At 36.4% G+C, this 12604-nt stretch overlaps 2 protein-coding genes across 4 annotated transcripts in view; both read left to right on the top strand.

Annotated features, from left to right (window-relative positions):
• The window catches only part of LOC134841709 (potassium voltage-gated channel subfamily H member 6-like), a 633879-nt gene that overhangs the window by 251150 nt on the left and 370125 nt on the right, over positions 1–12604 (top strand). The window lies entirely within an intron of this gene.
• Positions 1–12604, top strand: part of LOC134842828 (uncharacterized) — a 554076-nt gene that overhangs the window by 458300 nt on the left and 83172 nt on the right. For all 3 annotated transcript variants that reach the window (XM_063859327.1, XM_063859325.1, XM_063859326.1), the window contains 2 exons: positions 5255–5495; positions 8133–8166. In XM_063859327.1, coding sequence (XP_063715397.1) covers positions 5255–5495; positions 8133–8166 — 275 coding nt within the window. The remainder of the gene's footprint in view (positions 1–5254; positions 5496–8132; positions 8167–12604) is intronic.

The raw sequence follows: 12604 nt of genomic DNA, 5'->3' as shown, positions 1-12604 counted from the left end.
GAGGTGAGTCGAAAACCAGATGAAGATCAGGAACTAGCCAAGAACATGAACTAGCCAAGAAAACGAACTAGCTATGAACAAGATGAGGCAAGACACATTGAATGAGCTTCATAAACCTAAAGAAATACAATCCAAAAATCAGATATTCGAACAAGTAAAGGCTGAGCGAAAGTTTCTAATGGAAGCGAAGAATTCATGGAGTTCTGATCAAGCAAGGGGCTTGATAAAGCTCACGTAATAGTCGAGAAGCCAGAGAGACACAAAGCAAGCGATAAGCTTATCAAAGCCAGCGGTGAGCTCGATTTAGCTCGACTGTGTTTTTGAGCCAGTAGAAGAAATCGAAGAATTAGACGAAGCTCGAGATATAGCCAAGACCAAAGAGGGTCGAAGCAAAGAATCAGTCGATAACTCAAGTCTTAGATCAAAGCTTAGGATGTCTCAAAGCGTAGAAAAAGCTACATAAAGTTCAGTAAATTGCTAAATACTCTGTGCCAGCAAAGGTTCAAAGGAAGGAAATGTTTTTCTAAAGCGCGGGAAAACTCAAGATACAGGGTTAACGAGGCGAAGAGCTAGATGAATTTCGCGAAAAAACAGGCCAGAGGCTCGAAGTGAGTCGAAAGCCAGATGAAGATCAGGAACTAGCCAAGAACATGAACTAGCCAAGAACATGAACTAGCCAAGAACACGAACTAGCTATGAACAAGATGAGGCAAGAAGCATTGAATGAGCTTCATAAACCTAAAGAAATACAATCCAAAAATCAGATATTCGAACAAGTAAAGGCTGACCGAAAGTTTCTAATGGAAGCGAAGAATTCATGGAGTTCTGATCAAGCAAAGGGCTTGATAAAGCTCACGTAATAGTCGAGAAGCCAGAGAGACACAAAGCAAGCGATAAGCTTATCAAAGCCAGCGGTGAGCTCGATTTAGCTCGACTGTGTTTTTGAGCCAGTAGAAGAAATCGAAGAACTAGACGAAGCTCGAGATATAGCCAAGACCAAAGAGGTTCGAAGCAAAGAATGGGCTAGATAAAACTCAATATGAGTCAAGAACCCGGAAAGGCCAGAATTCTGGAGTGTCTGATCAAGCAAAGAGCTTGATAAAGCTCAAGTAATAGTCGAGAACCCAAAGAGGCACAAAGCAAGCGATATGCTTATCAAAGCCAGCGATGAGCCTGATTTAGCTCGACAGTGTTCTTGAGCCAGTAGAAGAAATCGAAGAATTAGACGAAGCTCGAGATATAGCCAAGACCAAAGAGGGTCGAAGCAAAGAATCAGTCGATAACTCAAGTCTTAGATCAAAGCTTAGGATGTCTCAAAGCGTAGATAAAGCTACATAAAGTTCAGTAAATTGCTAAATACTCTGTGCCAGCAAAGGTTCAAAGGAAGGAAATGTTTTTCTAAAGCGCGGGAAAACTCAAGATACAGGGTTAACGAAGCGAAGAGCCAGATGAAATTCGCGAAAAAACAGGCCAGAGGCTCGAAGTGAGTCGAAAATCAGATGAAGATCAGGAACTAGCCAAGAACATGAACTAGCCAGGAACACGAACTAGCTATGAACAAGATGAGGCAAGAACCATTGAATGAGCTTCATAAACCTAAAGAAATACAATCCAAAAATCAGATATTCGAACAAGTAAAGGCTGACCGAAAGTTTCTAATGGAAGCGAAGAATTCATGGAGTTCTGATCAAGGAAAGGGCTTGATAAAGCTCACGTAATAGTCGAGAAGCCAGAGAGACAAAAAGCAAGCGATAAGCTTATCAAAGCCAGTGGTGAGCTCGATTTAGCTCGACTGTGTTTTTGAGCCAGTAGAAGAAATCGAAGAACTAGACGAAGCTCGAGATATAGCTAAGACCAAAGAGGTTCGAATCAAAGAATCAGTCGATAACTCAAGTCTTAGATCAAAGGTTAGGATGTCTCAAAGCGTAGATCAAGCTACATAAAGTTCAGTAAATTGATAAATACTTTGTGCCAGCAAAGGTTCAAAGGAAGGAAATGTTTTTCTAAAGCGCGGGAAAACTCAAGATACAGGGTTAACGAAGCGAAGCGCCAGATGAAATTCGCGAAAAAGCAGGCCAGAGGCTCAAAGTGAGTCGAAAACCAGATGAAGATCAGGAACTAGCCAAGAACATGAACTAGCCAAGAACACGAACTAGCTATGAACAAGATGAGGCAAGAAGCATTGAATGAGCTTCATAAACTTAAAGAAATACAATCCAAAAATCAGATATTTGAACAAGTAAAGGCTGAGCGAAAGTTTCTAATGGTAGCGAAGAATTCATGGAGTTCTGGTCAAGCAAAGGGCTTGTTAAAGCTCACCTAATAGTCGAGAAGCCAGAGAGACACAAAGCAAGCGATAAGCTTATCAAAGCCTGCGGTGAGCTCGATTTAGCTCGACTGTGTTTTTGAGCCAGTAGAAGAAATCGAAGAACTAGACGAAGCTCGAGATTTAGTCAAGAGACCAAAGAGGCTCGAAGCAAAGAATGGGCTAGATAAAACTCAATATGAGTCAAGAACCCGGAAAGGCCAGAATTCTGGAGTGTCTGATCAAGCAAAGAGCTTGATAAAGCTCACGTAATAGTCGAGAACCCAAAGAGGCACAAAGCAAGCGATATGCTTATCAAAGGCAGCGATGAGCCTGATTTAGCTCGACAGTGTTCTTGAGCCAGTTGAAGATTTCGAAGAGTTAGACGAAGCTCGAGATATAGTCAGGAGACCAAAGAGGCTCGAAGCAAAGATTGAGCGTGATAAAGCTCAAGAAAAGTCAAGAACACAGAAGGGCTAGAAGCAGCCTAAAAGCTAGACACAGCTCACGAGACTTTCACCAAGAACCAAGAGAAGCTTGAAGCAAGCGAATAAATACATGAAGCTAGCAAAAAGCCAATAACTCTGATGTCTCAAAGCTCAGATCAAGCTACATAGAGTTCAGTTAATTGCTAAGACACCCAAAAAGACTCAGTGCGAGCAAAGTTTCAAAGGAAAGAATTGTTTACACAAAGCTTGGAAAAGTTCAAGATACAAGGTTGACGGAGCAAGCGAAATTTTGGATGAAACTTAGAAATTAGCCAAAAAGGGTCGAAGCAAGCGAAAAGCCAGATAAAATTCGCGAAAAAAAAAACAGGCCAGAGGCTCGAAGTGAGTCGAAAACTGGATGAAGATCAGGAACTAGCCAAGAACATCAACTATCTAAGAACACGATGAGGCAAGAAGCAATGAATGATCTCCATAAACCTGAAGAAGTAGAATCCAAAAATCAGAGATTCGAACAAGTAAAGGCTGACCGAAAGTTTCTAATGGAAGCGAAGAATTCATGGAGTTCTGATCAAGCAAAGGGCTTGATGAAGCTCACGTAATAGTCGAGAACCCAAAGAGGCACAAAGCAAGCGATAAGCTTATCAAAGCCAGCGATGAGTTCGATTTAGCTCGACAGTGTTTTTGAGCCCGTAGAAGAAATCGAAGAACTAGACGAAGTTCGAGATATAGTCAAGAGACCCAAGAGGCTCGAAGTAAAGAATGGGCTAGATAAAGCTCAAGATAAGTCAAGAACACAGAAAGGCTAGAATTCATGGAGTGTCTGATCAAGCAAAAAGCTTGATAAAGCTCACGTAACAGTCGAGAACCCAGGGAGGCTCAAAGCAAGCGATAAGCTTATCAAAGCCAGCGATGAGCTCGATTTAGCTCGACAGTGTTCTTGAGCCAGTAGAAGATTTCGAAGAGTTAGACGAAGCTCGAGATAGTCCGGAGACCAAAGAGACTCGAAGCAAAGATTGAGCGTGATAAAGCTCAAGAAAAGTCAAGAACACAGAAAGGCTAGAAGCAGCCTAAAATCTAGACACAGCTCACGAGACATTCACCAAGAACCAAGAGAAGCTTGAAGCAAGCGAATAAATACATAAAGCTAGAAAAAAGCCGATAACTCTGATATCTGAAAGCTAAGATCAAGCTACATAAAGTTCCGTAAATTGCTAAGAAAACAGAAGAGACTCAGTTCGAGCAAAGGTTCAAAGGAAGGAAATGTCTACATAAAGCTCGGGAAAACAGGCCAGAGGCTCGAAGTGGATCGAAAACTAAGTGAAGTTTGGGAACCAGCCAAGAACACGATGAGGCAAGAAGCAGGGAAAGAGCTCACTAAACCTAAAGAAGTAGAATCCATAAAATCCGATAGTCGAAGCAAGCGAAGAGTTAGATGACGCTCAGAAAATATCTACTTCGAGTAAGGACATTCGAAGCAATGAATTATCTTGATAAAGCTTAGGAACGAGAACTCGAGGGTCAGAACTACTAATGAGTTGAATGTATATCATGAATTAGCCGTAAGTCCAGAGAAACTCAAAGCAGGCGATGAGATCGTTATAGCGCGGAGCTCGACATTGGGAAGCGAAAAGTTACATAAATATCACAAATATTCGAGCGCACCGAGTGGCTCAAATCCATCATCAAGCTAGATAAAGCTCAGGAAATAGTTAAGAAAAGGTAAGAGTTACATATAGCCAAAAACCCGGCAATTCTCGAAACCAGCGAAGTTTTACAGAAAGCACGAAAATAGACAAAATCCCGAGCTGGAGCAAAACTTGGATCAAGCTAGATGGACCGAATGGGCCAATGAGTTCGGACCGTAGAAAGGCACAAAGATTGAATAAAATATCATGAATGAATGAATGAATGAATGAAAGAATGAAAGAATGAAAGAATGAAAGAATGAAAGAATGAAAGAATGAAAGAATAAAAGATTGAAAGATTGAAAGAATGAAAGAATGAAAGAATGAAAGAAAGAGAGAAAGAGAGAAAGATAGAAATAAAGAAAAAAGAAATAAAGATTTCTGCTTATAATTTTAGAAAAAAACCACAGAAGATCATCAATTTGAAAAGACAAAAGAATCATTGAGTGCCCACCGAGTCTCTACCCGGTACTAATAATAAAAAATCAATACCACTAAAGAAGAACTTTTGACTTTACTTTTTTTATTAACTAGTGTACACCACGACACAACGAACTAGCGTGTATTTGACTTTATGGTATGAGACTGGGGACGGCGTAGCTAAATTCAGCTTATTACAGTATTGAGTTCAAAACAAGCTAGAATCCGATAGAATGATAGCAAAAGTAGTCTGTAAATTCGGTAGCAATAGTACTAATTTAAGTAATAGTTATAGAATGATATTTGTAATTTTCCTTTTCCATACTTCCTTCAGGCTTTCGTGATTGAAAAGTTCTTGTTTGGTTTATTCGTGCACTGTTCGACAGTTGTTTTAGCCAAAACTCTGGACAAAGCTTTAAAAAAACCCTCCGCCGAATCGAAGCCTAAGTCAATTGATGAAAGTGATAAGAAGGAAAGCTCACCTAGGAAAGAGAATTTAGGAGATGAAACGAAATCTCCCTTTACAAATTTCCCGATTGCGTCTTCGGCCGAGAAGACTGAGTCTTGGGCAGCCGACACAGTGAAGTTCACAACTGGGATGGATGTGGAATGCGTTAAGGCAAAGGAAATCAAGAAGTAAGTACTGAACTTCAATGGTGGTTTATGAACAAATTGAACTACAACTTTTTTAGTGTCAATGATTGTAGTGAAAACACAAGTTTTTGTGATTGTTTCGAGTTTTAATCGATTTTTCAGTTTCATGATTTGATTTTAAGTTCCTTCCATTTTCCTTTTTCAGAAGAAAGGCAAATTTTGCTCTCCACCACTAATAAAAACGAAAAAGGCGCGAGAAAAAAAGGTGAACCACTTCTAGCTTCGGAAGTTGATTTTAATAGAAAGTTTTTTCAGCGTAAAAAAAATTAAGACAGAGGAAAATAATTTATTTACTTGATAATCATATATGTACACAACAGGGAGTTTAAGCTTTATTTAATGTAATTCAAATCAGTTGTTCCTGCAAAATGCGAGAATGGAATGTTTGGACTGAATCTTTTTTTTTCTTTCTCAAAAATTACCCAGCTACCAGCAACTACAAGTTTTCGAAATCTTTCTTACATGAATGGCTCTGCGGTTACGGGTTCAATCGAAAGAACTGGGTGTGAAATTTTTCCCTGCAGAAGCAGCTGCTTCCCAATTGATGTAGAATTTTGGAAGCTTTTTCTTTTCTCAACAACTACCCGGCCAATTCTGAGATTAATGGTTCAATGAAAGAGCATGGTGCAAAGTTCTTCCCTACATAAACAATTACACTATTTTTTTGTAGACACGCCAGTATGGCCTTACGACAACACCATACTTTGAAATTCCTGTAATGTTTTGGAATTTCCACTCTTTTGTTGGAATCTACCTACCAGAACCGTCATTGAGTTCAATTAATTAAACTGGTAATCCCTTATTTATTAGAGAAACCACCAAGTTTAATTTTGAAGTCCAACCGTTTATTTTTTTAAATTAACAGTTTTCATCCCGCTTCAGTGCAACATATTCGAAGCAATCATCGAACAGGTACTCCTTTTTAAGATGGCACCTAGTATCCCTACCAAGTATATCCACAAAAAGAGCAAAACAATATCCTGTGCTTGCGTTTTTTTTATGCAGATATACTTTTTACTTGAACGCGAGTACTAGTTATAATCATATTCTTGGTCCAAAAAATTTTGATTTAATGTCAATGAGCATAGTGAAGTCGTGATGATTTTTCTTGTTTTTGTTTTTCTGGAAAAATGCTTCACGCTCAAGTTTGATTTCGGCAGTTTGACTTCAGTTTATTTCTTTTGTTAGGGAGGCAAACTCCTCTATGGAACAACAAGAATGTAAAGGTCGCGAAAAATTTGATCGATCTCTTGCTTCGAAAATGGATCAGGTATTTTTGATACAGAAAAAAAAACTAATGCGAAAACTGGATCGGTATTTTTGATTTTGCTGAAAAATAAGAAGTTTATATTGTTCCAGTTTTCTCAAATTGAACGAGTTGTTTTCGAAATTCTGAGAATCGTAACGGCAGATGTTTTGCTTTGAAATCCGATATTTGATTGTTTTTTTTTTCAAAAACTAAGTCAGATTTTTACCTGTTTCCTTGCGTTAATTGTCTGTTGTCTTTGTTTTAAGATTTTTAACTTTTAAAAGCTATTTAAATCTATAAAAAATGAGATATTTGGGTGGGTAGTTATTCACTAGCTTTATAATACTGCATTAACAAGTAGTTAGCAATAAGGTATTTATGAACTAGAATTTGAATAATGGCGTTATTTGAATAATGGCGAGTTTTTAGGCTATATTTGTAGTGCTTTGATGGCATTTATATAGCAGGTTCAAAATACAAAAACACACAGAGTTTAATACAGTTTTAACTAAATCATTTCTAAGTATTTATTGTACAAAGATCTTCCCCGCATTATCAGGTACACAATAATTTGTAGAAACGCCGATATTCCCAAATCTTTGTCTGCTTTATTTCTCGTCGATGTTTTTTTTTTGCTTTTGCATAGTGAGTAGCGCCTTCTCAAAGTTTTTGGAGTTTAGATTCTTTCCGATTGAATAAGTTATCTTCAGCGGGTTAAAAAAGAACATACATAGATTCAGATGGTTCGATAGATTAGTTTTGAATGGATTTTAAGAAATGAACGTAAGTTTTTTTATATAGGTCTTGGTGATTTTTTTTTGTTTTTTTTTCTGGAAAAAAAATCAATTTGTTTGCAAAAAAAGTCTAAGATTTTGTAATTTTTTTTGATTTTTCGTGGTTTGATTGTTGATTTCTTAAGTTCATTTCATTACTCCAGTATCGAAGGGAAAAATAAAAGGTGAGGAAAAACATGGTCGACTTCTAATTTCGAAACGAAAATGGAATTCATTTATCAGGTATTCCAGCGAAAAAAAGTTAGGTTAATTGTATCAGAAAGCTCCAATCATGATTTTTTTCGTAAAATGCGAAGAGTTTCAAAGGCATCTAATTTTTCTTAAAAGTTCGAAAATTGAAGTTTTTTTCAAAAATCAAGTCATGTTTTTTCTGTTTACTTATTGTCATTACTCTTTTCCATTTGTCAGTTGACAATGTTTAATGATTGGGTTTTAGTTAAGTTTGAGTTATCTTTCTTAGAAGGATTAGGAGAGTTATAATATGATAAGGGCTAAAGAGGGGAAGTACCGGTAGTTGCCAGGCGATGCAATTTTTTCCAACCTACCTAGTATTTGTAACAATCTTTTCCGTTTTAGGGATCCTGTGGCGAAGACTGGAACAGACATTAAAGTAATTAAATATTTATTGATTTTGCATTCTGTGTTGAATGATGAAACAGCAGAAAAATTAAACACAAGTGTCAATGAACGAAAAGGAAATGCAGACACATATTTGGTTCATGTGCTATTTCTGTTGTATTTTTACACAGGATGAAGTCCTCAAATTTTGTTCACGCTCAATTTTTTCATTCTTTCGATCTACATTTTTGAAAAGAAATTCGCTTTGAATTTATAAGTTGAATGAAAGAGAAATCACGCTCTCCAAAGGTTGGGAAAAACGTTAATCACTTTAAGCATCGAAAGCGTTGAGGAATAAAATGACACCGCCTTGGATCCTATCGACGCTGTATTCATGTGGTGGATATCATTTCTGGTTCGTCAGGATTGAAATGGCGTCGAGATCAAGAAATTTCCGAGTTTTCGTTTAAGGAGTGTCTGAAGCCGGCCAGGCTGCTCCATCTGCTAATCCTCCTACACAAGTCCATATAAACATTTCCCTTGTAATTTTACCATTCAGCGAACCCAAGCCAGTTAGTGCCACGTTTGTGGCTGGATAAGTTTTAAATGCAGTGGTCTTAATTTTTTAAGCGAACACCACCGTGATTTGTACTGCCCCTTGTATCCTGTTAACTTTGTTTTAACCCCACCCCCTCCGGAACCGAAGCCTCCTCGCTCAGTCCCTCAACTTCTAATATCCAGATTTGACCTATCACAGACTGCCTCTGCAATCACCCCTAAGTTTCAACCATCCCACCAAAAGTTTAGAAGAAGAAGAAGAATTTATTTCTCCATATAGTTGATAATACAAGCATCAATTTATTTAAATTATTAAATCAACAAAATGGAGGGGATAGACAAAAGGCGCAGTATGTGCCTTCTTGACGTCTACCCGTTGAACAAATTAGGATTGCAACTAAGTAATAAAGATAAATTTATATTCGAATAAAAATAGGATTGTGGGGAAAAATTTATTTTCCCCTAAAATTAAGCTCTCATTAAGGAATAGTTATTACATCTAGTACTGTCATTTCGGCCAATTCATATTCCAGCTGACGAACTAAGAATATGAGAAAACATACTTAAAAAAAAATTCTAAGTTTTTCATTTTTTAAAAATTTTCTAAAAAATGCGATTTCTCGAAAACTACAAGGATTTGGAGGGTCATATTTTCAGCATAGAATCGCAACCCTAGAATGGTTGTTTGGTAGCATATAGCCAGCGGGTACCATTTAAAAAAAAAATCAAAGAAATATGTTTTGCACCAACTCGTAATTGCCACAAATGAAATTATCTTTAAACTTATGGACGAAAATGTATTCTTCATTTTTGACATCAATCCAATATTTTCAGGTAAGAGCTTATTTATACTCATAATATTCAATAACTTTGAACCCCTATCAGTCAAAGAACATGATTTTACCTTATTCTTACAGAATGGTGGAACAAATGTTCGACCTTCTGAAATTCGCGTATTATAGGCAAAATTTTTTAAAGTAAACAAAGAATTGATAAAACAAGTTGGATGGTTTTGATTTAGTGATCGTAAGCAAAACTTCATCAAATCGTACACATATAGCTCATGAACTGTCAGTATTTTATTATCAGAAAATAATTTTGTAATGGTATCAAATTTACTTTTGAAGCAGATCATGCGAACAATTTTTCGTTGCATATTCAAAATTGGGTTTAAAAAAAGAAAACCTCGTGCCGCCGTAGACCAGCAAGCCATATTGTATTATTGGCTTGATATTCGACATATAGTATTTCAGTAAGATGGATCTTGGTACATAATGTCTCATTTTTACACCACAGTGACGACCTAGTTTTGATTGAACATTCTGTATATGGTGAAAAAAAATAAGCTTATCATCTACAATGACACCTAGGTATTTGCAAAAAGGTTTCGGCTGAAAAGTAAAATCAAGTATATCAAAAGAAAGATTGGAAGCACTTCTACCCTTAGTAAAATTAATTAAAGTAGTTTTATCTGAGTTTAAGGTTAATTTATTTGAGCAAAGTCAGGAAGAAATTTTGGTCAAATCTAACTGGTATTCTTCATAGATAGATGTTTGACATGATATATTTGTATCATCTGCAAATAGAAACAGATTTGAATTGCAAACTGCGTGCTGTATGTCGTTAATATAAACAAAAAACAAGAGAGGGCCTAAAACAGAGCCTTGCGGTATTCCCGTGTTCACTTGCAACCAATCAGAAGAACAGTTGTTTACATGTACACATTGATACCTATTGGATAGATAGCTTTCGAACCATTTGTAGCATTTTCCACGTACTCCATAGCATTCTAATTTCCTCAAAAGAATTTTATGGTCCAGCGTATCAAATACCTTTAAATCAATGAAGAAGCTACATTTAATGTTTTTATCAACACCTAGTCTTAATCTTTCTGTCAATTCAGCTAATGCATCAACTGTGGCAAACTTCTCCCTGAACCCAAACTGACGATGATACAGTAATTCGAATTTTTCAAGATAGTTGTACAATCGAGTGCATGATTTTTTCAATAACTTTGCTGCAGCTACTTAAAAGTGATATTGGACGGTAATTGCTCATAATTATTCTGCTATCAGCTTTATGAAGTGGTAAAACCCGAGCATACTTGAGGCTTTGAGGAAACATACCGGAGCAAAATGAGAGATAAGTTAAATATGTTAAATAAGGTGCTAACACATACCTGCTTTTAACTAAAAAAGGTTACTAATTTCATCGATGCCACAAGTATGCTTGGGCTTCAGACGCTCTATCACATCAATTATCTCACAAATTGTACAATTAAAGAGATACATAGATTGGCTTACGTTTTCTATTTTAATCACTGGCCCCACGTGGTCAATTTTGCTCGCTAACTTGGTTCCTACTGAAGCGAAGTAATCATTAAAAGCGTTAGACATTAGAACGGGGTCAGATAATTTATTGTTATTGATTAGGAGAGCTGAAATTTTTGATGATTTTGCGGTCTTGCCATTTATTTCATTTAAATTTTTAAATACTTGTCTCGAGTCTCCAATACATTTATTAAATTTTTGATAGTAATGATCTTTTTTTTGCGAATCTTATAAGTTTTTCGACTTTTTGACGTTGGTTAAGAAAGTTAACTTTTTAAAGAGAATTCAATTTGTCTGACTTCCACAATTTGTATAAGCGATTTCTTTTTATTAACGAATTCTTCAAACCTTTAGCGAACCAAGGAGCATTAGTTTTGTTTTTGTGTATCATATTACGTATTGGTGCAAAAATGGTTTAGAGATTTCATTAAGCTGTGATTGAACTTTTTGTACGCAAGGTCTATGTTATTATCGCTGATCAGGTTTGCATCTTCTAAGTTTTAGTTTCAAACTTAACAAAAAATGTTTCATTTTATTTTCTTTTGTTAAGAACGACATATCACGATATGAATAACTTGATAAATCACCTTTAAAGCCAAAATTAAATTTCAATATTATGGGATAATGCTAAGAAAAGCATTCATTATCTAATACTTCAATGGTTGGATTTTCTAAACTCCTGATTATAAAATGGTCTATACAAGTTTCAGATGTGTCACTAATTCGAGTTGCAGATTTACTCAAAAGTTCGAACCCATTTGCTGTTATTGTGTTCAGATATGATTGCTGTAACTTATTTTTCTGTAGTGTATCGATGTTGATATCGACCGTTAGAATTATCGGTACTTTGTACTGAGCAAGACGCTCTAGTTCCTTATCGAGCTCATCGACAAATTTAACTTTGTCATATCGTGGGGGTACATATGCCAATACAACTATAAATTGTTTACCACTAACTTCAACAAGGATTGATAAGGATTCTGGAATGCCACTCTCAAGCTGTTCTAATAAGTTAACCTTATCGCCTAGCTGTATCATAGTTCCCCCACCTCTAGTTTTTCTGGTATTAGTTATGATTGTATGGAAACCTGTGATTTTAAACAAGTTAACATCATCAATTTCCCTAAGCCACGTTTCTGTAAGACCTAGTAAATTTATCGGAGACTCGAGACTACTTAGAAGTGCTTCCACATCTTCGTGGTGTTTTTTTAATGATCGTACATTAGAAAGTAATAAGTAACAGTAGCATCAATAATTTTATGGCTAATTGGTTCCTGCACTTTATCCATTTTACGATCCCATTTGTCCGGCTGAGCTCCGGAAAACACCATTGAAACTGTTTCTAACAACATCCAATTTATATTCCAGGAACTGACCACCTTCGTAATGCCCATTAATTTTGTACAACTTTTCGTCTGCTTTCCAAATGAAAAAAATAGTTTCTTCTCGGGTCCAAGTGGATTGAATTCTCTCATCCGACCTCATGATTTTGAGGAATTTGACTCTTGCAGCACTTAGATCTTCGAATATTTTGATATCTCTCAAATCTTCATGGTTTACCAAATTCTTTTTCTTTTTTAGGAGATCGATTTTCTTTATTCT

The sequence above is a fragment of the Symsagittifera roscoffensis genome, chromosome 3 (genome assembly GCF_963678635.1).
Source record: "Symsagittifera roscoffensis chromosome 3, txSymRosc1.1, whole genome shotgun sequence".
In the NCBI taxonomy this organism is placed as follows: domain Eukaryota; kingdom Metazoa; phylum Xenacoelomorpha; order Acoela; family Convolutidae; genus Symsagittifera; species Symsagittifera roscoffensis.
This window is presented reverse-complemented; position numbering and strand designations above follow the sequence as displayed.